Source organism: Falco biarmicus, chromosome 16, assembly GCF_023638135.1.
Source record: "Falco biarmicus isolate bFalBia1 chromosome 16, bFalBia1.pri, whole genome shotgun sequence".
Taxonomy (NCBI): Eukaryota; Metazoa; Chordata; class Aves; order Falconiformes; family Falconidae; genus Falco; species Falco biarmicus.
Genome location: NC_079303.1, coordinates 576,034 through 603,379, shown reverse-complemented (window position 1 = coordinate 603,379; position 27,346 = coordinate 576,034). Strand labels below are relative to the sequence as shown.

Genomic DNA, 27,346 nt, shown 5'->3' with positions numbered 1-27,346 from the left:
CTTTTCTGAAGGGAAATACAATGTTAGTTCTTGTTGCTTCTTGTGACACCAGCTTTAGAGCCTTGAGAAAAAACATAGCTAACTGATTTTTCAGCAAAAGCTCAACATGTTCTAGTCATGTATTCTGGGGGGAAATATGCACTATTAGCTCTTTAAATAACACCTTAAGGACAAGAACTCGTCTAACTATAGCTGAATAAAATAATCATGCTATCTTTCTCAGAGAGAAGTTCTCGGGACTTCCTGGACTACCGACTACTGCATAGAGTTAGTGAACGTACACAGTGTTTGGACACTACCAGGTGTCTTGATTAAAGAAGTTTATTCCAATTATTTGACATGATTTACACCACTACTGAAGAGGCAGTAAAGTAGCAAAGACTGGGAATTCACTTTTGTTGCACTTAATATTCTTCACCTTCATCTTCTCCATCCATCGAGTCTGTGCCCACTTCTTCATAATCTTTCTCAAGTGCAGCCAAGTCTTCCCGAGCCTCTGAGAACTCCCCCTCCTCCATCCCTTCTCCAACATACCAGTGAACAAAGGCACGTTTGGCATACATCAGATCAAACTTGTGGTCTAGACGAGCCCACGCCTCCGCAATGGCTGTAGTGTTGCTCAGCATGCACACTGCGCGCTGCACCTTGGCTAGGTCCCCCCCAGGAACCACTGTTGGTGGCTGGTAATTGATGCCAACCTACACGAAAAGCAGAAGAGACCATGAGTTTCTCTTGAACATCTGACATGACTAATCAAAGAAGTCAGACAACAGTAGTTGAATAAAATGTTTCACTCCCAAGAAAAGAGCTTAGTATAAGAACCTAAGCCTCCATTTTCCAAAATACAAACCAGGTACCTACAGAGCATCTAAAAAAAAATTATGATGTAACTGAGACTTGCCTTAAAACCAGTAGGGCACCAGTCCACAAACTGGATTGTGCGCTTGGTTTTGATAGCAGCAATAGCAGCGTTGACATCCTTGGGGACAACATCCCCACGATACAGCATACAACAGGCCATGTACTTGCCATGGCGAGGGTCACACTTCACCATCTGATTGGAGGGCTCAAAGCAAGCATTGGTTATCTCTGACACAGAGAGCTGCTCATGATAGGCCTTCTCTGCCGAAATAATTGGAGAGTATGTTACCAGTGGGAAGTGGATACGAGGGTAAGGCACCAAGTTAGTTTGAAATTCAGTAAGATCCACATTTAAGGCACCATCGAATCTGAGGGAAGCAGTAATGGAAGAGACTATCTGACCAATGAGGCGATTGAGATTGGTGTAGGTTGGGCGTTCAATGTCCAGATTCCTACGGCAAATGTCATAGATTGCCTCATTGTCAACCATAAAGGCACAGTCTGAATGCTCCAGAGTGGTGTGGGTAGTCAGGATGGAGTTGTATGGCTCAACAACAGCTGTTGAGACCTGAGGTGCAGGGTAGATTGCAAATTCCAATTTTGATTTTTTCCCATAGTCAACTGACAGGCGCTCCATCAGCAGAGAAGTAAAACCTGACCCAGTGCCTCCCCCAAAGCTGTGGAAAATCAGGAAACCCTGCAAGCCAGTGCATTGATCAGACTGAAAGAGAAAATACATGTGTTAAAGCAATCGTGTAGACATTAAGAATCCCAAAACAAGCTCAAGAGAACTCTGAATTTCTGACACATACCAACTGTTCAAGCTTCAGGAAAGTAATACTGAGTTTAATTCATCCACCAATAATCAAGAAGGTGTCTCAAAAAAACCACTCTATTCTTGGCTATTTTAATCCCCCTACATACTAGAAGGTGACCTCTCCACTACAAATGACTACCTCAAAACTTCTACCCCCAGTTCTCAGGCCAAAGCCATTAACAATGACCAAAAGCAGTAACAGTCAAAGAACTGCAGATCACCTTTCCCTTATACTGATTTGGCATTCTCTACCTGCACAAAAGTGGAGCAATCTCCTGTTCCAGAACTACTGTAATAATCCTGTAAAAGTTGCAAGCATGTAACTCAGTTCAGGGAATGGAGCTGTCAAAGTGTATTACACTGCTATTCCAGTTTAGTCTTCTCAGATGAAGAAACTAGACTGCCCTGTCCTCACAAGCACTTAGCTTGATTCCCAGGACTGACTGGAACTTCCAACAGCTTGTAAAAAGAGATTACAACCATGTTTTTCAGGTCAAAGTACAGCCTGCTGCAAACTTATCTTAGCTTTAATTAGAGACAGTGGCAGCCAAGTGTTGATAGTAATACCAGTTTTGATCTGCAAAAGGTACTTTTCAGTAACACTCATCTAGCATTCTGTATTAAAAGACCAGAGCTATACCCTGGATTTTTTTGTGCAATAACTTCTTACCTTTGTGAAACAGATTTGTTAAAGTACATGCTTAGCAGCTCTGAGAAGGAAACTCTAACCTTCTAAGCTGACATCTTCATAGAATTTGCCACGTGATCAAAGTACCCAGGGAGCCTGAAACATCCCAACTTACTGAGATGTATTTCTTTTCTACTGTTATTACCATAAAATTAATTCAGAAATTATAATAATAGCAGGAAATGCAAACAGTCTAAACCACACAAGCAAATGCTCCTATTTACACTTCCTTGCCAGAGTCACAGCCAGACATCAGACCTTTTCCAGCAGGAACTATGCAAATCTTAATTCTCAGTCCTGGCTTTCTGAAGTTGAACATGAAACTTATAAATTTTTGGACACCACATCAGCATTTTAGGCCACTCTAAGTCATATCTGACAGGAATCATCCAACCATTCTCAGCTGGCTAAGAATAAAACCAGATGCAGACGAAGTCCACAGATTCTCCTACCACAGAATAAATTAAAGCACAATATATAGGGCTATGCATTTTTGATAGCCTAACTTCCAAATCCTGTAAACCAGGATAAAAGTAGATGTTTAAGAGCCTTCAGTGAAGAAAAGTCTTACCAGCTTCCTGATACGCTCTAGAACTAGATCAATTATCTCTTTCCCCACTGTGTAATGACCTCGAGCATAGTTATTTGCTGCATCTTCTTTACCAGATATCAGTTGTTCAGGATGAAAGAGTTGCTTGTATGTCCCATTCCTAACTTCATCTGGGGAGACAAGAGGAATATTATTTATAAGAAGTTAGTTTTCTATGTAGATCACGTGTTTCAAACTCCTGAGGGTGTCCAGAATAAGGTACCTAAAACCCTTGAGATAAAGAAAGCAGCTTGATTTCTACCTATCAGTAGGTAACAACACTTAGTACAGTCTAAATGTTGAATACCTAAGAGAAATGAAGTTACTGCTTAAGAAGCTGTCCCATTTTACACAAGTTTAAATTTTTCACCTGCCAGAGCAACTTAAAAACTGGACTGTAGCAGCAGTATCATTCTTCCACAGTTTAAGACAATTTAAGGCCCACTTTGCAGATCGACATCTGAAATTCTGCCTTCCCCCCGGATTTTCCAGGCCCCCCAGGATGTTGCCTGACTGCTTCTGCAGCTGTGGGCAGTCAGAGCCTACACTGCTTGCTTACCCTGTACTTTCCCTTAATTGTACTTTCTGCCAAGTGTACAGAAAAATGTTCAGAAGGAACAGGAGATGCTCTTGTAGAAATATTCAGTTATTCAAATACTGTGCTGTAAACTCCAGCACAAATGGCTGTGTTATAAAGTAACCACACAAGTGAACACACAGCATCTCCCAGCAGTTACAGATTTGGAGATCTCCACTAGTTATCAGAAATATGCACTTATATCTAAGCAGGCTAAGGCTCTGTCCTACCAGAAAGGTATAAAGACACTTGGCATAGCTTTGTCTCTGGTTTAGCTCAAGCCATTCCTGAGTTGTATGCTAATGCAGTACTGTATGCTTTAATTAAAATCAGGTGGAATGCAAAGACAGCTTTATTAACTACAGATTAAGTTGCCTGCTTGCATGTTGTTTTTAATCTTAAAAAGAGTCAGGAAGACAAAGATAAGTAAAATTCAAGATTTAAAATACAGCTACTATTCGAGCCAATTTAGACTGATCAGCTAGCACTGCAGCCTGCAAACCGATATTCTCAAGTATTTCCAAGACTGCACCAAAATGAGAATTTGGAGAAGTCTACCATTCAAAACACATACATTTAAGACTTTCTGCATTACCACCCCAAATTATAAAGGTCAAATATGGGTAAAAGGGAAAAAAATAGAACCTAAAAAAAACCCATAGCTGGTAGGGGCAACAAGTCAAGATGGTTTGGGGAAGTAACAAAACTTGACAAGTAAGGAGGATCCATCATTGGACTATGAACGTGTGCTAGAATAAAGAATTTAAACTTTAGGGTACAGCTAAACCAAGTTTTCCCCTGGACATGCTATCTTTCATGGTTTTAAGTCCAAGGCAGATTTTTAAAGACTTGTGTTGAATTCCCAGACACGTTACTGTGCTGTTTCTTGGTGGAAAGTCTGATGGTATTTTACCACCACATCCACAGAGCTGGTGTACATGTACAGCAGTCCTGCTGCTTCCACTAAGAACAGCACTGATCTGGAAGCTCCAGAAATCCCTGGTGAACACACGTGGCAGCTACAAAGCTGCTGTACGCACAATATTTTTCTTCATAAGTAGTTAGAATTATGCCAGCCGAGCCCAGGAAATATGGGATCAATAATTTTCAAATAAGAAGGGCAGGTATAAAGAAAGAAGGCTAGCCCCCAGAAAGGCTCATGTAACCTTTAACAAAAAAAGTCTAACTTTTTTAGTATTGCCAAGTATTTCATAGGACAACCTTTTGTCATCTCCCCATACTACAGCTGTATCATTAACAAGTGCTGGAACACCATCTTTTACCATTTGTCCCAACACTTCCCAGCTACTCACCCCCAGAGGGAAGGTAAGAACTTTGTCACCTGTTCTCCCTCACCTTATTTCTTAGCCTTTTCTGGTTGCTTAGAGCCACCACCTGGCCAGCAGCAGAGGAAGCAACAGCCACAGGGCTCAAGAAAACAAAAAGCCAGACCTGCAACAGCTCCTAGGAATATTAGTGTACAGCCAAGGGTGCTTTGGCTCATTCCAAAGTTCAGTCCAGCACTCCCACCCTTAACCCGCTCAACAGCCTTCTGCTCTCCTGCAGAAGTTCATTCTACTGTACTATCCACAGAAAGTGGTCTGGAGTGTTACAATGCAAATAAGTTTTAGCAGACCCAGTGTATGGGTGGGTATGTAGGAGTAGGCTAAGCCTAGTCACTCATTCCCCTTCCCACCTCTTACATATTGCAGAAAGATACAAGCACAGACAACAGACCTCACTCTTCTGTGAGAGCCCCAAATCACTACTTAAGACAAGACAGCCACAAAACCAGCTCCAGTAGAATTACTTCCAGCACACATGTTGGTGAGAGCAAAACCAAGATCCACAACAAAAGGGAAAAGGGTCTTGTAGAGCTGGGGAGCTCACACTGGGCTGTCAGTGTAGCTAATGCCACAGAAAGGACTGGTCAGGGGCTGATGCATGGGATCACATCAGAACACTAAGAGCCCCTGTTGCCAGAGGTTGGGATAGGAGTAGTTTTCAGGTTAAGAGTGGATTGTTGTTCAGAGATAAGACAACAGGAAGTTAAACTGCATGTTTGGAAGTCCCAGAGTTTAGGCTAGCAATTGAGACTCATTTCTGCAAGCACCATTCAAGCTACAGAGAATAAAAGATTGTTTTGGGAAGCACAGGAATCATTCCAACATACAAAAAAATCTGCTTAATGATACATATCACATCTTTTTAAAAGTTTTCTATTGACTGCTGTACACATTATGCCACATAACCTCTTGAAACAATAACTAGTTCCTTGCATAGCAAAAGCATGAGGCATATTCAGAAGACCTATTTAATTCCACAGGCTGGCAGAAGGTAATACTTAAATTTTTTACAGCTCCAGAGTGCACATTTGCCAGTTCAATGAATATAAAGCCAAGTATTTTCCATCACTAGGAAGCTACAGGCAAGCTTTATGCAGCAAAAAAATTAAAGCCCTAAAGCATTTTGCAGGACTAGAGAAATGGATCCCTTAGTCAAAAAAGTTAAATCAAATCCTACGGGATATTCTACAGCCACTTACAGAGGTCACTGTATTTACCTATTACTGCTGGTTCAAGGTCCACAAACACAGCACGAGGGACATGTTTTCCTGCACTGGTCTCACTGAAGAATGTGTTAAAGGAATCATCACCTCCACCAATGGTTTTGTCGCTTGGCATGGTACCATTGGGCTGGATGCCATGCTCCAGGCAGTAGAGCTCCCAGCACGCATTGCCGATCTGCACACCAGCTTGACCAACATGGACTGAGATGCACTCACGCTGTGTGGAGAAAAAAAATTGGATCACTCAGCAGAAACAGCAGTTTCCTTGTTTAGAAAACATTCAGCACACACAGCTTGAACTCCCACACTGCAAAGCTATTACAACACTGGCCTTATTGTCTTGGTGTTAGGGGCATTTGCCCCAAAATACAACAGAAAACAAAAGCCTCTTTCAGTCATCATCCTCCTCCACCCAGAAAGACCCTTTTAGGCACTGTCATTTTTACATACTCATTCATCCTTGTTCTTCCTATCCTCAGCCAGACAGAAGAGTTTGACCAACTCTTCCAAATCCTTCAGACATCTCCTATATCCATAGGAAACACTGAACACTTAGAAAAACTGATGACTACACCTGTCACTGGCCTAAGCATCCAGAAAAGCATCACCATCAGAACTCCAGCCCCAGGAGCACAGCCACTAGAGGGTGCAAACCCTTCTGCAAGACCCAGGGCCATTTTGTTTAATACCCATAAAAATCAGAAAAAGATATTATCTTGATCACTTTAGGGAACTTTGCCATTATGTAAGAAAGACTTTGCTTAAACCCCTTAGTATCACCCCATAAATATGGAACATTAGGCCTCACATCACACTGCTGTATGCAAAGTACTAAACTCCTTTAACACTAGAAAAAACTACCTCATTTAAGCTATGTAGAGAATAGTTCATGTCAGCAAAAGGATTATTTATACCAATTTATGGATTCCCAAGTTGCCTTTGATGTCCAGAGCACACACTCAGCTTCCTCATTATTTCAGCATAGGATTTTGAATATTAAAAGCCAAACCACAATGAAACTATCTCCAGACTCCTGGTCCATCCGTGGCATTTCATATTTAACTTCTGATTTTGAGTTACAGTTAGGCACACTCTAGAAAAAGCCTGCATGCAGGATGATTTTGAGTAACAGTCATATAACGATGTTAATGATGTTCAGACCCTATGACTGGGTGGTGGAATTTTGTCCCCTGAAATTCCAGGATAAGCAGGACCTGGAACTGCCTAGTCCATATCAATAGTCAATGCAGAAAAGCAAGAGCACTGTCCTTTCAATTTCCTTGGGAGCCCCAAGGAATTAGTATCTGTATTTGCCAAAAAAGCATTAAGTGTCCTCAACCACAGCACTGAACAGCTGAGAACTGCCGTTTTTCAGCTCTCCGTCCAAGCTGTGTGTTCAGATATACAGATTCCAGAAGAGCAATCTGCATCCTCTCTGCAACCAGCCTTACTTAAAGCTGCTGCCACACTGCTCTCCAAGGCCATTCATCATAACTCCATCGCTTCCAAGCTGAAACACCAGGCTTGGCAAGGTACTGCAATAGTAGAGAACAGCCAGCCTACACAGTTGTGGAAAAGGTGACAGAAAAAGCAGCTTCAGCATGCAACCTACCAAGGCTGCACTGTTGCCAAGAGGCAAGGCCATGGCAATGAAGCAGGCATCCTTTCAGGAAAGCAGGAGGACAGCCTGAAATTCTTCTACAGCAAGAGGGGAAAAAAAGAATAGAGAAATACCACCACTTCAGTGTGGAACCTCTCCTGTACTGAGGTCCTATCAATGACCTAAGCCTTGTAGTGAAGGTCCTAAGCAGCCAGGGAAGGTCACCAAAAGTAAGTGTGTAGGGACAAGCATGGCCAAGCAGGGTGAATGTATGGAAGATGTCAGATTATATATGGGCTTTCCAGCATCAAATGAACTAGCACCACTATTTCAAACTACATAAAGCAAGAGCAATCAATCATTCACATTCCAAAGATAGAATTTAAGTATTTGAAAGTACAACTTTGTCAACACAGCCACAGACCAGGTCCTACAGATGCCATGTTAAAAAAAAAAAATCACAGTGTGTTCACTTTGACAAACTACAAAGTTCAGCACTTGGGGCAGGGTAACTCCCTGCATCAGTACAAAGCAACAATTAATTGTGAGGCAGCCCCACTGAAAAGATCCTGGGGGTTACCACAGACACCACCCTGGATGTTCAGCAGGGCATTCTCATCCTCAATAAGGCAGACAACGTGCCCAGCTACAAGAAGCAACACTTCCAGCACACCAAGCCTTTCCTCTGCTCTGCAGGAGGGTTCAGGTCAGATGTTAACAGGCCGCTGGGAGATGGGGCTGGGTGTTAGGAAAAGCTTCCCCAGCAAAGTGGTGCAGCCCTGGAACAGGCCACCAGAGGTGGGATCTCCCTCCTTGGAAGTTTTCAGAACTTGGCTAGACAAAGTCAGTGACAAAAACCTGGCCTGGTGCTCCTGTTAGCCCCTTTGAGAGGTCTCTTTCAACTGCTCTCCTGCAACTCCAAGTACTTTTAAGTAGTATGTGGCTATCTAATGAAACACAAGCCTTTATTAGACACTAAGAGACTGCCTATTTTGCTCTGCATAGCTTTTTCACAGCAGGAGTCTTACAGCATCAAAAACACTAAAGAGAACAAAGTCTGAGCCTTGACAATACAATCTCCAAGTTGTAAAGACAGGCAAAAGATAACTGCCACACTTATTGCAACTCTGGGCTTTTACACATCACTGATTGAAGTCTCCTAGTAAGGTTTAAATATGTACTACGGCTAAGTGCAGCTTTCAAGCCGTAAGTCAGGAAGGACACAGAATCCTTACGTAGTTAACACTAAATGCTCTCCCCCCCACTGTTCTCAAGCATGGAACCAGCTTCAGTGAAAACTCCAAGAATCTTCCCAACTCAGCCTGAACCTCTTCAGCATCTATTTATCTCCTTTTACTGTATGATGCTCCAACTTGGCTTGTCTTCTGTAACTGCCCCTTCATTAGCTGCAGACTGCTATGAGGTGTCCCCTTGCTGTACTTTGCCAGGCTGAAGTAGCCCAGCTCACTTCAACTGTAGTGGTGGACCATGTTCTAGCTGCCTTGTTCTCTCCAGCACTGTACTTGAAGTACAGCTCCATCTCTGTGAAGCTGATGAAAAGACAAGTTTCATAAGAACGGCTGTACCAGCTCAGCCCAAGTTCAACAGCATACCACAGCGAGGAACGGGATTTCCCTAGGACAAGACTCAAGGCAAACTGCAACCTCGCAGAGGTGAGGAACTGCATTCACTCTCTTGATTTGGCTTAATTTAAAGGTGTGACCATAAACAGCCTCCCACAGAAGGGTAAAAACAAGATAAGGACATCAACACATCCCTCCAATATTCTAATGTCTAACTATTTTCAGTTCAACAAATACTCCTTATGCATTCACAACTCTACAGAAGCAGTCTGCTACATTGCTTTAAACCCATACAACCTTCCAACATCCACAATCTCTTTCAAAAAGAGAAAAGCTACAGGGTAAAACGCCCACGAAGAGAAAGGCCTCACGCTTGTCCCAGCCTCCAACTGACAGATGCCGCTGGTGCGGCACATCGCTGCGGCTGATCTCTGTCCTCCTCGCCATGTCTCAGCCTTTATCACACCCCGCAGATATCCCCTCAAGGCGGACTCCTCATTCACAAGCTCATTCCACCTCAGCTTTATTGCCCAGCCTGCCTCAAAGTCCACCAGCAGCCCACCGGCCCCCTCCCCAACCCCCGCCCTAGGCCACAGCCGGGCCCGGCTCCAGCGGGGGTAAGGGCCAGGAGAGGCCGCAGGCCGCGGCTCCAGGACCCCGCTGCGATGGCCGCCCCCACCCAGCGCCCCCGCGCTGTTCAAGCCCGCAGGTGCGAGCGCGCCCCACCGCGGCCCCGGGGGCTGCCCGCGCCCAGGGCGGAGGGCCGGGTGCACCGCCGCCTCACAGCCGGCCGGGGCTGAGGGTCCCGCCGCCACCGGGCAGAACCGCCCCGCCGCGGGCCGCCATGTTCTCGGGAAAGCTGCCACCATTTTGGGATAAGGCCGCACGGCGGGACGCGACACCGTGAAGGCCCATCGGGGCGGGGCGGCGCGGCTCGGGGCCCGCCGGAGCACGGCCCGGCGCGAAGCCCAGCCCCCCCCTCCCCCGCCCCAGGCTCACGGCCGGGGCGGACCCGCGCCTCCCGCCGCGGACGGGCAGGCCCGGCCCGCCCCGCCCTTCCCCGCGCCGCCTCAGCATGCGGAGCGGCGCCAGCAGGCCCGCAGCCTCCTCACCATGACTTGGGCTGGCGACGGGCAGCGCTAGGAGCAGCAGACGCGCAACGAGTCCGGGCAGCACCTCGAAAGCGGCAGCCCTTCCCGGGCCCACCTTATATAGAGAGAGGGACGGGATGGCTGGTTCCTCACGCCTTGTTCATTGGCTATGCCTCTCCCGGAGGCGTGACCTCCTCGCGGCGCTATTGGGTGCCTCTGCGCGGACTTCGTCCGCTCGCCCAATGGGAGCCAGGCCCCGGCCGCGAGGAACGCGCCCTGCTGTGCGCCATTGGATCTCAGGTATGAATTTCAATTACCTGCGCTAGCTATTGGTTGATTCGTAACCAAGGGCGGGCAGGGGGCGTGGCCTGGTCTTCCCGCCAACGGAGGGCAGTCCCCCCACGGCTCCCGAGAGCGGGCGGCGCGGGCCCGGGCCCCGGCGCCTATCGCCTTGCTCCTCCCTGGAGCCAGCGGCCGGCGCGGAGGAGGAGAGGGGAGAGCAGCGTCCCCCACCAGAGGGCTGCGGGCAGGCCTAGCTGTTAGTGCTCGCGCGGGCCGGGACAGGCCTGAGGCGGAGTGCGGCCCAGGGGATCCCGGAGCCGGACGGAGGCCGCCCTGAGAGCCAGGCTCGGTCGGGGTCTGTTCTCCACCTACCGCCTGGGGGGTTGCTGGGCTTCAGCGAGGGTGCTGCTAGGCCTGGCCTTGCAAGGCAAGGGCTCGGGTCTCAGCGTGGGCACTCCGAGGCGACGGACGGGCGGGCAGGCCCTGGGAGAACTGAGCCCTGAGTGGGGAAGAGTGCGATGGGGGCATATCTCTGCTCTGCCCTCCGAGGGGGCGGGAGACGGCCCCATCCCACAGGCGCCAGGCAAACAGCCCTTGTCCCAGCTGCCTTGGAGCAGTCACATGATGGAAAGGGCTTAAAGCCAAAGGACCTGGTCTGGAAAGCCATGTAGAGCTACCAAACCCAGCAACTTTGCTATTTAAATGCCCCAGTTGAAGTTGGGTGTTTAAATGGGCTGTGTAAAACCCCATGTGACCTAAGGGTTATATTGCCAGAAATATCCATGTGATTGCCAAGCTTTTTTTCCTGGGTGGAAATCGGCTGCTGTAGCGTGCGCATCTACGGTTTGATACCCAGTGCCATCCTTTCAAGGGTAGTACAAGCACCAGATTCAGGAAACCGATTCTTCCCTCTTTATCCTCAGCTTTTGCTGACAGGATAGGCATGGGAAACAGTTTTAAACAATAACAACGTAGACCATGTTTTCCTCTTACTGTGTGTGGATCTCCAATCCTGTGAGCAGCCTGATCAAAAGTGATGCTCTTGAAGGGAGCGGGATGGAGGCGTGTCAGGCTGGGTCTATAGTCAGCTGGAACCAGCGGTGGGAAGTGACAAACCCCCTCACTCCTCCTAATCTCAAGGGCATCATAACTGAAGCCTGCTAAGGATGCTTCTGCTGCTGTTATCGATTTCATTGTGATCATTTCAACAGAGTGTGGAAATTAAACCTATGTGGGTGCACACTCAGAATTACTGAAAGAAAAGAAAGGCAAATGCTCTCCAAAAAGTAAGGATCAGAGGTTTGAGAGAGGAGGACAGAGAATGGAGGAAGGGGAAAAAAGACCCGCAAATAATGTACTTGTTTTTCCAAAGAATGATGCCAAATTTAATGAGTGGCTGAAAAACAGTTAAGATATAGAAGAGTACTAAGCTCTCTGTATTTAAAGAATTTGGCCATCTCCACACCCCAGAGGGAGGCTGACTGGGGCTTGAGGGATGATTGGGAGTGATCACACATACAAATACCTGTATCAAGAAGCAAGCTGCAATAGGATCTAGTTCCACCTGCTCCTGTTCAGTAAGCATACTGTGAGTATGAAACAGAAACCCTTTTTTGAACCATGAGCTGGGAAGCTAGGTCAGTTGACATCAGGGGAGTACATACAGATTTGCAATTAGTTTTTTAAATATAAGTCTTCTCTGCTTTTATGTAATCTAATCCTCAACAAGCACAGACTATTTGCTTAGTGCTATCAAGTTGGTATACATTTGAAGAATCAACATTAAACTTCAAATAACCCCTGCTCCTGTTCCAGCCAGCCTCTTGTAATACGCACCAGTCAGCTCTGAGACCTGAAAGAACTTGTCTGTTTTTTCAGCTAGTTTGTTTTATACTAATTGCTTAGTCTAACTTTGCTAGGGTATGACCTTGGCTGCAAAGTCCTTTTAGCTCAGTCAGTCTCCTTAGTGAAGCTGTTTGGTAAAGACCAGGACAGACCTAGTTGTCTGAGAGGCAGAACTGAAATCTGCAGTTTTAAGTGCTCACGCTCAGGTGGGAGTGATCACACCTGAAGTGACCATGAGCCATCATAGCAATAACTAATGGGAGATGAAAGAGGAAAATAGCTACAATATTTTAGTTTCTTTTGTTCTTTTTGGAGAAAAAAAAAATCATTTAACTGCCTTTTTTTCCTCCTGTTATCATCTGTTGTACTTTTCTCAGTTGGAAACAAAAGTATCAGCACCACATGACTGATCAGACCTTTGCAAACCCAACTTTGGGAATCCTTTTCCTGCAGGATAGAGAAAATAGGCCAGATTGGATTTCATTCTTCCACATGTTGCAATTGTATGACAAATGTTTCAGTGCTCTCTCTCTTTTTTTTTTTTCCCACTCTCCTTTCTTCTTAAAGTCTCCCACTGTAGGCATCAGGTGAATCTGTGAGAATTTCATGTGTTCATTTAAAAAGATACATTTTGTGCTGCTTTTCCAAATTACTAAGGAAATCTTCAACCTATGAGCAAAGTTCAACCTAAGCTCTAAAACCTATGGAAAATAAGTGCCCACAATGATTATTTTACTTTTTTTTTTAATTTTAATCTCATGATTTTTAAACCATTCTTAGGAATTTGAAAGACTTGATTCATGCTTTTAAAATTATATGACCTGAAATAACACTGACAATGCTCTGGCTGTGGTTACAACCATTCAGCTCTGCCAATGCAGTTTATCAGGGGGTCAGGCGCTGAATTGTCAGTGGTACAGAATCACACTGTAGTATTTTATTCTTCTTCAGAAACATTACAGGACCCTGAAACTAGAAGGGTCAGATGCCTTGCAAAAACAGAAAATTAGGACGGTATAATTTTGTCAGTGCAATGAGTACTCCTTTCAGTTTAGTTGAATCAGAGATTCAGGACAGGCTGGGGTGTTATAGTACGCCCTGGTCCAGCTTGAACTGAAGTTTTCACATACTTAACTATTGTGCTAATGACTTGGTTTGATTTGTCTTAACAGCTATTGGGAAATGGATTTTTGACATGTACCTCAGCTCTGAAAACTGGTGTTATCCTCGCTAATCTGGGTTTACCAGGACTGCTTCAGCTGGACGAGGTATTTGTCAGACTTCAGTGAGAAAATCAGGTTTTGATGCTACTTCGCCAAATTTCATGCAGCCTCTTGGGCAGCTGAAATCTGTTCTGTCATGCTGCATCAGCTGCCATAAAGCTTCACTCACTGGGCTTCAGCCCACTGTGAATCTCATGTGGTATAAAAAGACATCAAGATAGTGGGACCATGAAGTTGGCATTTCAAACTGAGTTTGCCTCAGTGCGCCTTTCCACAGTTGATGCACTAAGAAGTAACCCAGTCTTACAGGAGGTTATCTTGCTGTATACCCGGAAAAACATTCCTTGAGGACTGAAATGCATTTGATTTAGTCTGAGCAAACAATAATGTCAAGTCCAAGGGCTATCATGTACCCAGGATTTGTTGAACACATTCTCTTTTCCTACTGGAGATTATTTCTGCATGCAGTATGAGAATTTTTTACATTTGTCCAGGATTTCTCTGTGTCTGGTGATGCTATCAAGGCCCACAGAGCACAGACTTTGGCTGAGTACCATTTATTCAGTGAATATGATACTTTCAGAAAATGCTGGACTTGCTGTGTATTTGTGATACTCTGTTGCTGCACAGTGGGTCTGGGGATTCTTGAAGGGTTTGGACGAAATTTCTTTGAATGTACAACTACACAGCTCTTGTTTTCTGCTCTTAGACGTGTTGGACAAATAGTGTGTGCACATTTACTTCTATCAGTGAATTCCTAAAAATGTGACAGCCTTAACCCTGTGTCTGTCTGCTAACTACTTGTCTGTTCTGGGTTTGAGATGACCTAGGATTTCCTTGCACACTTTCTGGCACAGGTTGATGACAGCAATGTGCTGCATAGATTTCTGTGTTGTACTGACTCCTCCTTCCCAGGCCACAGAAGACTCGCCTGGGTGTGAGAACTGGTGAGTGTATCTGTACAGCTAGAGTAAAATGTTCAGATTTCATCAGTGAGGGGACAATGCTTTACCAGACTTCATTGTTTCAGTACTCAGGTCTAGCTCCTCCTTTCCTAGTGCAAATCTATTTAAAATATCCATCCTCACTCCTGTGTTCTTCACACTAGCTTTATATCTGGCTCCTTCCAGAAGTGTACAGCCCCTCTGACTGTTTCATAGCAGAGAGACTCTCCCTCCCAAATGGCTCCTTTATGAAGACCAGAAAACCAAATGCAGATGCCTGTTTGGACATTTCCTGCATAGTAAGAGGGTAGATGAGGGTGAGACTGGATGGGGACTCTGCATGTTCCTGGGCAGTGCAGTTTTTCCTGCTCTAGTTTAAGTCATACCCTGTGGCCACCAGCCTTACACCATGAGATGTTTCAGCCTGTTTCAGGCTAGGGTCAGGAGGGTGCCTAACCAGTGTGTGGGCCTTGTTCCTCAGTGACAGGTTTTATTCTGTGGATCTGAATGACTCTCCCAGTCTCTAACATAATTGATTTTATTAATTACTTTACATTCTAGATGCAAGATCTAGAGCTGACCATGGACATTGGCTGGGAGCTGGTGAAAGGACGTGGCATGCTTGCAGCAGCTTACAGTAGAAAGTAGCATGTTGCAGCAGCCATCTCCTTAACATGGATTTCACCTTCTGATATGGTGAATTGCATAACCCAGGTGAGCGGGGATGGATCCAGTCACTCCTCTCACCTCTCTCCCATTGCAGCGGGACATGGCTGTGGCCAGCTGCAGCCTTTGAGACTGCCTGCTCGTGGCTCCCTGTGCCCCTTGCCATCTGAAATCTTCTTTCTTAGCTCCCAGACACTAGTGTTACCCCATGTACTTTCGTTCTTTGGTCGCATTCTTTCCTCATCACTTCCCAAAATGAGCATCCAGGTTTTCTCTTGGTGAGGTCAGATTAAACAGCACCAGGAAAACACATGGCTGGTGTCGGGTCAGCGCTGAGTTTCAGGGGCAGGGAAGGTGTAACGTAGTTAATCATTAGCAAACACGGCCCCTTCCCTTCCCGGCACAGGGCCCGCTGGGAGGTTATTGATCTGTCAGCAGTCTGCAGGGCCTCTGCTGAGGACAAGATGGAGTGGTGCCTTCCAAAGCAGGGATCGATTGCCTCGGCGTGTGCGCAGCAAGGGGGCTGTTGCAAGCGAAGGCCCATGTCCGTGCTGATCCTGGGTACATCTGCCACAGGCTGACACAGGAGCAATTAGTGCTGAGCTGAATGTGCCTTTGTGCTGGTGTGGTGTCCCACTTTGCATTGTTAATGCCTCCTGGCTGTTGTGATGGTGTGGCAGAGAACAAGAGGCAATTTTAGATAAATATGTTTTAATCCTGGGGTGACTATACACGAGGAAATTGCTAAGGACATAAATGTAACAAGAGTCACACTGGATCAGACATATGCCTGCTTAGCTCAGTGTTACTCCTCTTGTGACACAACAAATGCCTTGGGAATTATCTAGAAGAGGGTCAGTGTAACAGCATCAGTACTCCAGGATATTGTCCCCCTGATCAGAAGAAAATTCCTGAACCACTAGCCTGTCTTTTCTCATCCCAAGCTATCATCTGGCTACAGGGTTTTGCTTGCCTGGTTTGTCCTACCCTGCAGGAGGGGGCCTGGAAATCAGGACCATAAGTAACAATCAGTCAGCTGAAAGGAATGTGCTCGAGCTTGTAGGCCACAAACCTTGGGAGGACAAGGATCGTGAATAGATAACAACAGACAGGATGAGTCAGGCTGAGAAAAGATAAGGGATGAGGAACAGATGGTGCCAAGGAGAAGTAACACGTTGCTGTTAATTGATGACTGTAAAAACTTACTTAGTAAGTGTCCTTTGTTTGTAGTTAACCAATTAGGGATTGCCTAGTATGTAATGCTTAGCTTAAAGAACCGATCTGTTTAAAGCACGCAGCTTCTGAAAACATATATAAACTCGTGATTGTGTACAATAAATTGACATTTGCTTGCATCAAGCTGCGTCCCGTCTCTCCATCGCAGCACTGCCCCATTCCCCTCAGGTAGCTGAACACCTTGCCAGGGTCTGTGAAGGTAACACAGGGTCTCCTCCTGGATTTGGGAGCCTGTATTGTTACAGGAACAGGTGTTTTTTAGTGTTGGCAAGGAATTGCTTCCACAATTTCTTGACAGGGATCTTCAGTAATTTGGTTTTGGTTTAATCTTCCTTTGCAACACTGGTTGCAGTTCACTTGGGATCATCTGATCTGGGCTAATCCTTCTCCCGAAGACAGGCCTGACGCTGCCTAGGACAGCTTGCTGTGGACTTTTATGGGGCCTTCTATTGCACAACCCTGACCTTTGGCTGTTGCAATACACACTCTCAGCTCTGCAGAGGCTGGAGAAAAGTTTGTGTCATCAAGTAAAGCAGCATCTTTGTTAGCCTTTTGGAGACGTGGAAGGGCAAGAGATTTTGTTCTTTTTTCTCTCTGTAGACTGGGAAGGGAACAGGAGGTGAGGAAAACTGTTGTGTACAAAGCCTAGCTAGCAGGAATGAGGAAAAACTACTTTCCTGTGCTGTGTGATGAGCTTTTTAGTTGGTTTAGCACTGGCTGTGGTCACATACTGCCTAAACCAGCTCATCTGGCTGTTCTGGTGTGGATGTCACTTAGGGACTGCATTGTCAGTAGTCCACAGCTGCATGAGCAGACAGCACCATGTTCTTTTCTGCCTGAATGTATTGATATAAACTAAATGAATCATGAAAATCAATAGATGACAACCAGAATGGAACATTCTGTTTTGTTAGATTGGTCTAAAATCAGAAACCATTGCAGCTCTCTCTGTAGACCCCTCCCTGCCCCCGTGTCCAGGGCACAGAAGGGTCACCCCGTAGCAGAAGGTTTGTACACAGAATTCTGCTTCCTCAGCAAGTTGAGTATTAACAAGCCCTGCCCGGAAAGGGAGGCAAACCCAGCTCTGCCGTTAGGGCCGTGGGGGTAGGGCCCTGCAGAGGAACCGGCTGTGCAAGTGGAGGTGCACCCAGCTACCTGGGGTGCACGGGTCTGAGTATGACACTGCAGCTCTTGTCACAAACCAGTTCATATCACTGGGCTTTGATTGCAGTGAAGATGTTTACCCCATCACACATACCTGTACATTTTATCTCAGCTGCAGGCAGCAAACAGAGGAACAATTTGGGGAGAATGTAGAACAGGTGGAAATGCTTAATCTACTGATCTCAAGCCAGACCTCCATGGGAGGACATGGATTCTCCATGAGGTTTGGGGAATGTTTGCTGGGTGCCAAGAAATCTCTTTCATTTAGAGCTGAAAGCTATCCAACTAGACAGGGCTGAATTAATTTCTGACCTAACCACTCCCTGTTCCTCATGGGCTGCAAACCCTTAAATATGGGAATAATGAGCGCAGGAGACATATCTAGAGTAGTTCGCACAAGGACAGGAATGATTCCTCTCCTGAACACTGAATATGCAATAGGCAGATCTCTAATTATGTGATTCTACCCTGTTTATACCCGCTCCTCCCCCTGCAGGGAGTGTCAAAATAAATGGAAGGATGTGCTTGAGTTGCCAGATTGGAAACCCAAAGGGGCTGGGCTTTCCTTTTGTTTTGTGAGATTTCCTATGTGATAGTCAGCGGAACTGCAGCAGAATGCATGTACACAGGAGATTAACATTTCACGAGAAAGTTTAATACCAGCATTCTCTACCTTGATCATTTGACTTTGTAACCTTAACGTGCTATTAGCATGGTTTGCTGTAGATAATCCTTAAATAAGATCCTGTTTTTAGTGGCCTTAAATACATTCCCTGGTTTTAAATCTTGCATTATTTGTTCTTCCAACTGTTTTAATCCTGCTCCTGCAAGCATAGACTTGACTACTTGCCCTATTATTTTGTTCCCTCCAAGTCCACATTGCAGGGGCTGCTTCTGTTCCCTGCTTGTTTTAAATGCTACTTCAGCCCTGACTTTCACACAGTACTTCTTGCCTGTCTGCTTCCCTGCTGGTCTGCAGTGACAAACCTCCATTTGACCTTTGTCAAAGCTGAAAGTTTCTCCATCAAATCCACCTATTTTTTTCTTTACTTTACAATCAAAAGGCCTTCTGAATTCAACTCACCTATTCACAGTGCCATCTCCGTATTGCAAGTTTGGTGTTGCTGTGCTGGTTGGTACTCCTCAGTCTCAATTATGTCACGCTTTGGTAGCTGTATTGCCTGTATTGGTTAAACTTCTTGCCCCAGCTTCTGTTTGTTACCTGGGAGTAAGAAATTTTGTGTCTTCTACGACTAACTTTTGGGTTAGATACTGAAAATGTACCTTGTCCTGCCCTGCTACAATAATTGGCCTCTTTTTGTGTGGGTAACTGAAATCACCCATTGGACTGGATCTCTCTCACTCTGAAGTTAGCCTTCTTCCCCTGGTCAAGCAGTAGCACTGCCAACCTGCTTTTTCTGATTTCCAGGGCCTGAACGTTCCTATCTGTACTGATTCTTTGCTGCATAGTCCTTTTGACCAAGAAACCAGTCAGCTGATGGTGCAGTTAGCGAGTGGGGCAAACAGTTCACATCCTGTGCTGGTTTTGGCTGGGATAGATTTAGGTTTCTTCACAGTAGCTTGGACAGGGCTGTGTTTTGGATTTGTGCTGAAAGCAGTGTTGATAACACGGGGATTTTTCAGCTGTTGCTGAGCAGCACTTGCACACGTCAAGACCTCCTCTGCTCCTCACACTGCCCTGCCAGTGAGCAGGCTGTGGGTACATGGGAAGTTGGAAGGGGACGCATAAGCATCGATTAAACCATAAACACCAATTAAACATCAGTTTAGCTGGATCAGCAGCACTATAACTCTGGCCTGGAAGGCAGGGGATACCAAGAAGTAGAGCAAGAGGGTCCCAGAAGACAGAAGCTGCACTTTATGCTGTGTTGCTCTGAGTATGTGCAGCACTGGCACTGTGGCTTCATCTCTCCCCAAATCAGGTACAGGACAGCTGCACAGACATGGTCTTTTGGTGCTAGCATACTGGTTTTCCAGTAGAAATCCCCAAATCCCAGCGGGGTCTGAAGTGAAAGGGTGGAACCAGATCCCTCTGAGTAGTGCTGGCATTGTGGGGGCCTTGTGGAGCATCAGCACCAGAGCCAGAGGACCTGTGGCTGCCAAGGGCACTGAGCCTCCAAATTTTTGCTGACGCCCACAGTAACATCCCTTACTCCTGGTTATTCCTTATGAAGGGAGGTTCCTCCCAGCAGAGTCTGAAGCTGCTCCTTTCTCCAAGCATCTTTTTTTGCTCAGGAGTTGTGTCCTGTGTTTGCTGAGTCCTGGCACTTCTGACCTCCTACCCTTTTTGGTGCTAGCCCCTTGGACCTGCTACAGTTTGACACAGAGAACTGACTGCTTCTGCCTGTTTTAGAGAACAGGAGCCAGGAACTGCTCCCTGCCCAGGAAAGCACAAGGCAGCACGTTCTTGATGCCACGTCCTTGTGCTCCATTGCCAGAGATCCCAAATTAACCAGAGATTCTGCAATGAGCTGCAGTCTGGATGCATTCCAGGCAGTGTGCAGAGCCAGCTGCTGGAGGAGGGGAAGGATACCTGTGCTGACACGGCTTTGCTTATTTTCCCTTGCTCTCAGGGCATCTCTTCCAGCTGCGTTTGACTCCTGGCAGCGCTCAGACAAGAGCACTCTGCCTCTGCACGTACAGCGATTAAGGCTAGCAACTGTCTCCCTTCCTCCTGGGGAATCCAGAGACTCCTGGAAGATAAGGAACATGAAAGGGGGAGCCGAAGCACAGCTGAGTATACACACACTCCCTGCTGGTTCCCCATCGAGGAGAAGGCATGGATGAACACATCGGTGCAGGGAACTCCTAGTGCAGAGTCTCGCCCCAGGGATGTGTGGTTCCTATTGATGCCACAAACTGCCCTGAAAGCCTTCTAAAGGACAGGCTTTGCCGGCAGATCAGACCTGCCCTGCCAGACCAACACCCGCCAGGAATGCAGGCTGCTGGAAAAACCATCGCTCTGGCTGCTTTGCTGCGGCCTCCTCCGGTGGCTGAGCGGCAGCTGCTCGAGTCAGAACATGCCCCACTCGCCAGCCCCTCCGCCCGGCCTGCCAGGCTGGTCCAGCTGTGCCAAGGAGGGAAGGGCAACCCTGCATTTCTCCATGCAGAAGCTGTATCTGAATAGTTTGTATTTTAACCGAAGATGAAACGAAAGCCCCTGAAGTGACCAGGTGATGATGATCAAGAGATACATCCTCTGCCATAAGCTGTTTCCACCCGTGTAGCACTCTCAGATTCAGACACGCAGCACTTAAAAAGCTGAATTGCAGCAACCCCTAGGCTGGACTGTGCAACTCTCAGTTAAGTTTTAAGAAAGATGCAGAAAGAAACAATTTTTCCAGAGCCCACTTCCCCCTCTCAGGACATGGAAGTGTTATTATCTCAGTGACCCGGGAACCTGATTACTCTTCCTCAGTGATTGCATTTAGGGAGCAAAGTACTTGATTTTGACTCTGTGCATGGTCAGATACTTTACAGACGTCAGTGCACTTCCCCTGAAGCACACTGCTGCGAAGATAGCCTGGGCTTCTCTCACTCATCCGGGGGGTGCAGCCCCACAATTCACTCACTCTCATCTGGACCGCCAGGCTACCATCTCCCTCTTCTCTACCCTCACCAACACAAGGTCCAGCTGCACTTGTAAGAAAGCTGCACTTCAAGAACCTGGCTGAGTCTCAACTTGGTACAAAAGTACGTACACTGACTGACATGCTTAACAGGAATTATTGGTTAAAAGGAGCATAAAGCTAGCTTTTATCAAAGCCCTCATTTTCTCTTTGCACTTTTATGGCAAGTTCCACTCATCTGCTGTGGTTTTCTTCCATGTACCCCAGCAGCTGCAAAATACTTGGTGGTTTAGTGTTCCTTTGATTCTAGAGTTTGGCCTTTATTAACCTGGCTTTGCGGGAGGCAGGGAAGCATTTCCCTGCACTGTTTGTTGGAGGACCCTGAAGCTATTTCCTTTCTATTGTTTCCTTTCCTCCTACTTTTCTTGTTCCTGCCAGGGACTGTAATGTCAGGCATGTAAAATGACCTTCAGAGAATATTCATAATACATTTCAGATATTCCTCTGCTCCCAAACACCCACACATTGTAGAAACTGCTTGTGCCGATACTGCTGTATCTGTTCATGCAGTGTAATAGTTCTGCTCTGTAGCAGTGGTGGTTTAGAGAAATAAGCAAGGCAAGATACGTAGGAGGTGCAATGCCAAAAATACCTCTCCTAGAAAAACTGGCCCTGTTTTTATGAATCCACAGCTCTTTTCTGAACTCTGCTGAGCTCCTTGTCTCCCTGCATGGTGGCAGCGGGTTCAGACGCGCTGAGCTGCAGGTATTGCAGAGATCGTACCTTAAGCCCTCCTAGCTGCCTACGTGAGGACTCGCTGAACGGCAGAGCTCTAGAACACCGCAGGGAGGCAAACAGCAAAGTCCTCCTCCGAGCTATTACTTTAAAGCTCATATTGTCATAATTTCTTCTGTTAAGAGATCAGCAACCATGGAGAGACCTTGGGTGTTATCAGGCCCAGAAACCAAGACCTTTTTTACTGACTTGCAGAGCTGAGGAAAGAAAGCGCCATGAATTCCAGTCCCTGCTCCAAGCAACACTTACCTCTTTCAGTGAAATGCACTTAATTTAGGGAAGGAAGAGCATGGATGTGACCTCTTCAGAAGGGATGACTTCCAGCCGTTACCCAGGACGGATTCAGCTGACCTCACAGCCTCCTGCTGCCAAAAATGGGAAGACCTTCACCCTGCCATTGCCTCCTGATTATCTCACACAGAGCTCAAACTCCCATGTTTCACCCCAGCAGCACAAGAAAGAAAGCTTTAGACCAAGTTAGCAAACGGGACAGTCTCAGCAAAGGGTTCAGCGCCTGCCTTAAGGGAGAGATTTGGGTGGCAAAGGAAGCAGAGAAGTGTCAGCGTCAACCTAAGCCCAGACCATAGTTTTGAGGCTGTGCACCAGTCTCAATACCTGAGTCAGAGTGGACCAAGACCTGTTTTTAACCATTCTAAATACGTTTATATTTATGGTATATAAACACCTAACCAATACAAACAAGCTTAAATCCAGATTGGGAAGCAATTAGACAAAATGGTTATTACTGCCCAAATGCAGCACTAAGGCAAGGCCCCAGGTGCCAGAGGTTTTGTGCCCTGCTGTGCACAGGTCTCACCCACCTTGCTGGTGGGATCGGCTGGCACGAGGGGTGCAGGTTTGTTACTATACCCTCTCTTGGCAGTGCTACAGCTTAATGCAGAATGAGTCTTACCAGTAAAGTCTATGCAGCTATTTATGTAGAAGACTCAGTTTTCAAATTAATTTTAAAGTGACTTGCACGTGGAAATAAAGGTTTCTGCTGTCTTGTTGTTGATGATAAAGATGGGCTGCAAGATGTGCATTAACAGGTCTTATGTAAGCACTTCCCATACCTGAAGGTTGGCTTGTCTATCCTGTTCTTGGAAGTTCCTGCAGGCAACTGGAAAACTGTTTTTCAACATGCTAGCCAAAAAGCAGTGAAAAGATTATGTTTATTTGTGAGACTATCCAAATTTTTATTACTTCTCATTAATGCAAAAACTATTCAGTGCTTCATTAGATGCTCCCAAATTTGATGTTCCTGTCTGTTGCATAAATACAGACCTTCCCCCTAAGGCGAAGTTTGCTGACTGCAAACATTCTTCCTCTAAATCTCCATTAACATCACAGTGGAATTGCCTGGGCTCAAATTCCACAAAGTCATGCCGCTTTTTCCCCTCTTCACCATTTTTCCCCCCTCATAATTCTCATGTCACCTCTTGGGGTATGAATTAGCCCAGGTGAGGGGCTTCTGAGCATCAGCAGCCAAATGCAGAGCTCTACTGCATGGCTGCCCCTTCACTAGCACCAGTGCCCTGCCTGCACTACTTGGGACATCAAGGGTGTTTCTCATGGCTTCTCCAAGCTGCAGGAAGCCAAGATCCTACCCGAGGTTGAAAGATTCTAAGATCTCATGGTATAAAAGTTTCCTCCTGTGAATATCCAACAGACTGTATATTTCTTAGCATTTCCACAACCTGTGTGATCCTACTTTATATTTAAGTTGGCAGAAACCAAACCTTGATCCCGTGGAGGATGCATCCATTCAGCACATCCCTCCTCTCACACTGAGGGGTAGGAGGCGCCTTCCTGACTCACCATCACTGAGCAACGCTGCACTGAAGCAGATTCAAGTCGCTGCCATACTGGTGTGAAGACCCAAGGTCTCCCCTCTCTCCAGGAAGTGTCCTGCTGAGTGGGAAAAGCTGCCGCCACTACTTCAGCTCTGTCCCAGTCCCACCCACCAGCTTCTCCCCAGTATCAGGAATCCACATGTACCGTTTTTTTGAGAAGCATCATTTACTCAGTGTTAATCAAGCTGATATCCACAAGCATGTTCTGCACAGTGGTGTCTTCAAAATGAATCTACTGTGCAGCACATTTTTATTTTAGTAACACGGACTATAATCTAAGTATTACAGGTCAAAACACATTCCCTAATAGACAATTTAAGTGAAAGTGTGAAATTAAAGTGACATGATCCCACTATTTTGTGTTGCCTGTGCAGAACCCAGCAAAGCTCTCCTGCCCTTCTCCATACACTTCTTTGATGAACTTGTTCCGTTACTGGGCTTAGGGCTAAAAGACAAGAAGGGCAGGAGGAAAGCAGCAGTTTTCATGTCAAATGTGCACCTGACACATTTAGCAAGGACATAGCACAGGACTCACCTCCCACCAGGCGAGAGCCTTAATCACCAGACTAGGGAGTTATGCCTCTTTCCATCCCATAAATAAATCTTCATCTGCCCACAGCAGAGGTTTCCGATACATCAGCCCCAGAGCAGCCAACATCTTGGTTGTTCTATTTCTATGCTAAGGCAGAGCCTTCAAATCTTAAAAGTGCAGGTGCTCAAGAAATGGAAAGGATTCGTTTCTTTCTCAGCCGCTGTCAGGATGCCTGTCTGGAAAATCTACTTGAGGCTGCACTTGCCTTACAGACTCCTGCCAGTAAAACTGTTTTAGCAGAGGAGCAAAGAAAAGGTCTCTCCCCCAGCCTTGTGACAGCAACACTGCTAATTGTTAAGTACAACCGATCTTGATTGTCATGGCAAATACAACTTCATCATCCCAGCGCCACGACAGTTGTGCCTTTACAGCTGCATTAGTACCAGAAGTGTTTTATTAGCCCAGTGAACCGATACGCCGCCTGCAGTGAGGCACGTCCTCTGTGACCCAAGGTGGTATCTGTAAAGCCGCTGTATTATTCACACGGGAGTTTGCAAATGGAGAGTGCAAACTGGAAAACACAATTGCCAAAAGATAAATACAGTGAGAACCATGGCTGCTGCAGTCTCCCTTCGTTTTCAGTGAGAGTTGTCCCCATCTTTTAAAAAAGGCAGAGACAAAAACTGGACACAACGTGCACTGCTCCTACCACCTCTTACTGAGAAGAGACTCCTTCCCGACTCCTCTGTTTCATTCACACACGCCTGTCCTGATGTTCTTCAGCACTGAGACACGCCGCCACTGGGCACTGCTTGTCCAATGATTCAAACCCTTTTCAGGTTGGAATCTCTTCATTCTTGCTGCCTGGAAATACTATGATCTTGCACATTTACTTTATTTGCCACTCTATCAGCCTATGTTGTCTGCAGACTCTACCTGTATCTTATTTCCAAGTACTCAGTTAATAAAACTACATACAATGTTAGTTAAAATGCCTTACGTACGCTTTGGGTGCCATATACCCTCACAGAGTACAGTCGTCAGGTAGGATGAGGTCCTGGAGAACCTAAATGGTTTGGGGCAGGGAACATTTCTTCTGAAAATCAAAACCAGATACAGCCTAGAGCCCTGTAGCCACTTTGGCCATAGTTCAGACAATTTAAGCTGCCGCAGTGGTTCCGTGCAGCAGCCGTGCCCTCGCCGTGTCGGCTCCGCCTGCAGGAGATGCCAGCACGTGTGCGGGCAGCCAGCACACGCGGCAGGCCGCCGGCAGCGGTGCACGGAGCCTGTGGCCGAACTGTCCTGGCAGCCACGGGGACCCCCCAGCTGCAGCGTCCATCCGCGCCGCCGTGGCCAGGAGCTGGCGGTGCCGGTCACTCCGTGGGTCTCGGCCACCGCGGGCCCAGCTGGGCCACCAGGCCGTAGGTCGGTCAAGCCACGGGGCAGCCAGGCCGCCGGTGGCCGGGGCCGAGGGGCGGCGGGGCCGTGGGGCTCCCGGCAGCGCTGCCCCAGCCCCAGCCCGGGTCACTCGTGGGCCACGCGCTCCAGCGCCACGTAGAAGCTGTCCTTGTCGTCCAGGCAGTGCCAGCCGATGGGCCCCGCCTCGCAGTCGGCGCACACCAGGAACTTGACGTTGCCCACGTCGCGGGTGAAGCCCACGTTCTCGAAGGAGAACATGTCGCGTACCAGCCAGTGCTCCCGCACCACGTCCCCGCCGCCGCTCGCCGCCGCCGCCGCCTTCTTCCTCATGGCGGGCAGGAGGAGCTGCGGGACACACAGCGTTACCGGCCCGCCCGGGCCCCGCGTCCCGCCCCCCCCGCGCCCCGGTACCTCGCGGTGGGCGAAGGTGGCGGCGCCGGGCAGCAGCACCCGCGAGCCGCAGCGCTGGCACAGCACCGCCTTCAGGTTCCGACCCTGCGCGCACACCAGCCCGGCCGAGCCCGGCGCGGGGCACGGAGGGGGCGCCGCCGCCGCCGGCTCCATCCCGGCACAGGCCGCCGCCATGGCCGCGCAGGCGCGCTAGGGGCTGCGCTAGGGGCTGCGCGGCGGGCGGGGCCGGGGCCGGGGCGGTGACGCGGGGGCGGGGCCGGGGCGGTGACGCGCGCTGGGGGGGCGGGGCCGGGGCGGTGACGCGCGCTGGGGGGGCGGGGCCGGGGCGGTGACGCGCGCTGGGGGGGCGGGGCCGGGGCGGTGACGCGCGCTGGGGGGGCGGGCGGTCCGGCGCGGCCTCGCCCAGCCCGCGGCTCCGGCCGCCCCTCCGCTGCGGCGGTCCCCGAGCGCCCGCTGGGCTTTGCTGCTCAGGAGCGCGGCGCCCCCGCTGCTCGCAGGGCCCGGGGTAGCGGGACGCCGGTCCGGTTCCGCTGCAGCGCGGTCCCGGCGGGGAAGGCCGGCAGCGAAGGCCGCGCCTCCCGGGCGCCTCCCGGGCCTGGTTGCGGCCGGACACCGAGCTGCGGCTTGCGGGGCTGAGCGGGAGGGGGCTGCGCGGGGGAGGGGTCCGCCCGCCGGGCCTGGGGAAGCCCTTGCACGTTGCCAGGGGAAAGGCAACAGCTTCGCATCAACACCGACCTCGGTCCCCCCTGCTCCTCACGGCACCTCGGGGTGAAGCCCCCCTGGGGTGAAGACCCCCCGGTGGGATCGGCTGGCAGTCGCAGCCGCGCCCGGCCCCCGCAGGGCACCGCTGGGCTGGGCGCTGCTGCGGGAGCTTACCGAGAAATACCTACCCCCCGCCGCTGGGACCTTTGGCCAGGTCATAACATTCTTGGGTGGAAGCTGGCTGGGGCTGAAAATTCATGCTCAGCTCTGGGTTTTACTGTTCCCTCCCAGGCTATTCATGAAGCAGAA

At 48.1% G+C, this 27,346-nt stretch overlaps 2 protein-coding genes and 1 long non-coding RNA gene across 5 annotated transcripts; 1 reads left to right on the top strand and 2 right to left on the bottom strand.

The window, feature by feature from the left end:
• Positions 1 to 303: 303 nt before the first annotated feature.
• Positions 304 to 10,521, bottom strand: LOC130159891 (tubulin alpha-8 chain). 2 transcript variants are annotated; one of them, XM_056361931.1, is made up of 5 exons: positions 10,397 to 10,521; positions 6,096 to 6,318; positions 2,938 to 3,086; positions 902 to 1,582; positions 304 to 698 (listed from the first exon to the last, which is right to left on the bottom strand). In XM_056361931.1, exons 1-5 carry the CDS (start codon positions 10,397 to 10,399, stop codon positions 405 to 407), a joined length of 1,350 nt encoding a protein of 449 aa, XP_056217906.1. In that variant the 5' UTR covers positions 10,400 to 10,521; the 3' UTR covers positions 304 to 404. The 2 variants fall into 2 exon arrangements, with proteins under 2 accessions (XP_056217906.1, XP_056217907.1); XM_056361932.1 differs by having other exon boundaries at positions 10,491 to 10,507.
• A 1,419-nt stretch (positions 10,522 to 11,940) lies between these two features.
• Positions 11,941 to 16,690, top strand: LOC130159894 (uncharacterized). 2 transcript variants are annotated; one of them, XR_008825877.1, is made up of 4 exons: positions 11,966 to 12,245; positions 13,675 to 13,770; positions 14,583 to 14,672; positions 15,231 to 16,690. It is a non-coding gene; the product is annotated as an uncharacterized LOC130159894 (long non-coding RNA). The 2 variants fall into 2 exon arrangements; XR_008825876.1 differs by having other exon boundaries at positions 11,941 to 12,245; positions 13,675 to 14,672.
• A 7,430-nt stretch (positions 16,691 to 24,120) lies between these two features.
• RABIF (RAB interacting factor) lies at positions 24,121 to 26,544 on the bottom strand. The gene is made up of 2 exons (XM_056361933.1): positions 26,336 to 26,544; positions 24,121 to 26,269 (listed from the first exon to the last, which is right to left on the bottom strand). Exons 1-2 carry the CDS (start codon positions 26,507 to 26,509, stop codon positions 26,030 to 26,032), a joined length of 414 nt encoding a protein of 137 aa, XP_056217908.1. The 5' UTR covers positions 26,510 to 26,544; the 3' UTR covers positions 24,121 to 26,029.
• Between the last annotated feature and the right edge of the window lie 802 nt (positions 26,545 to 27,346).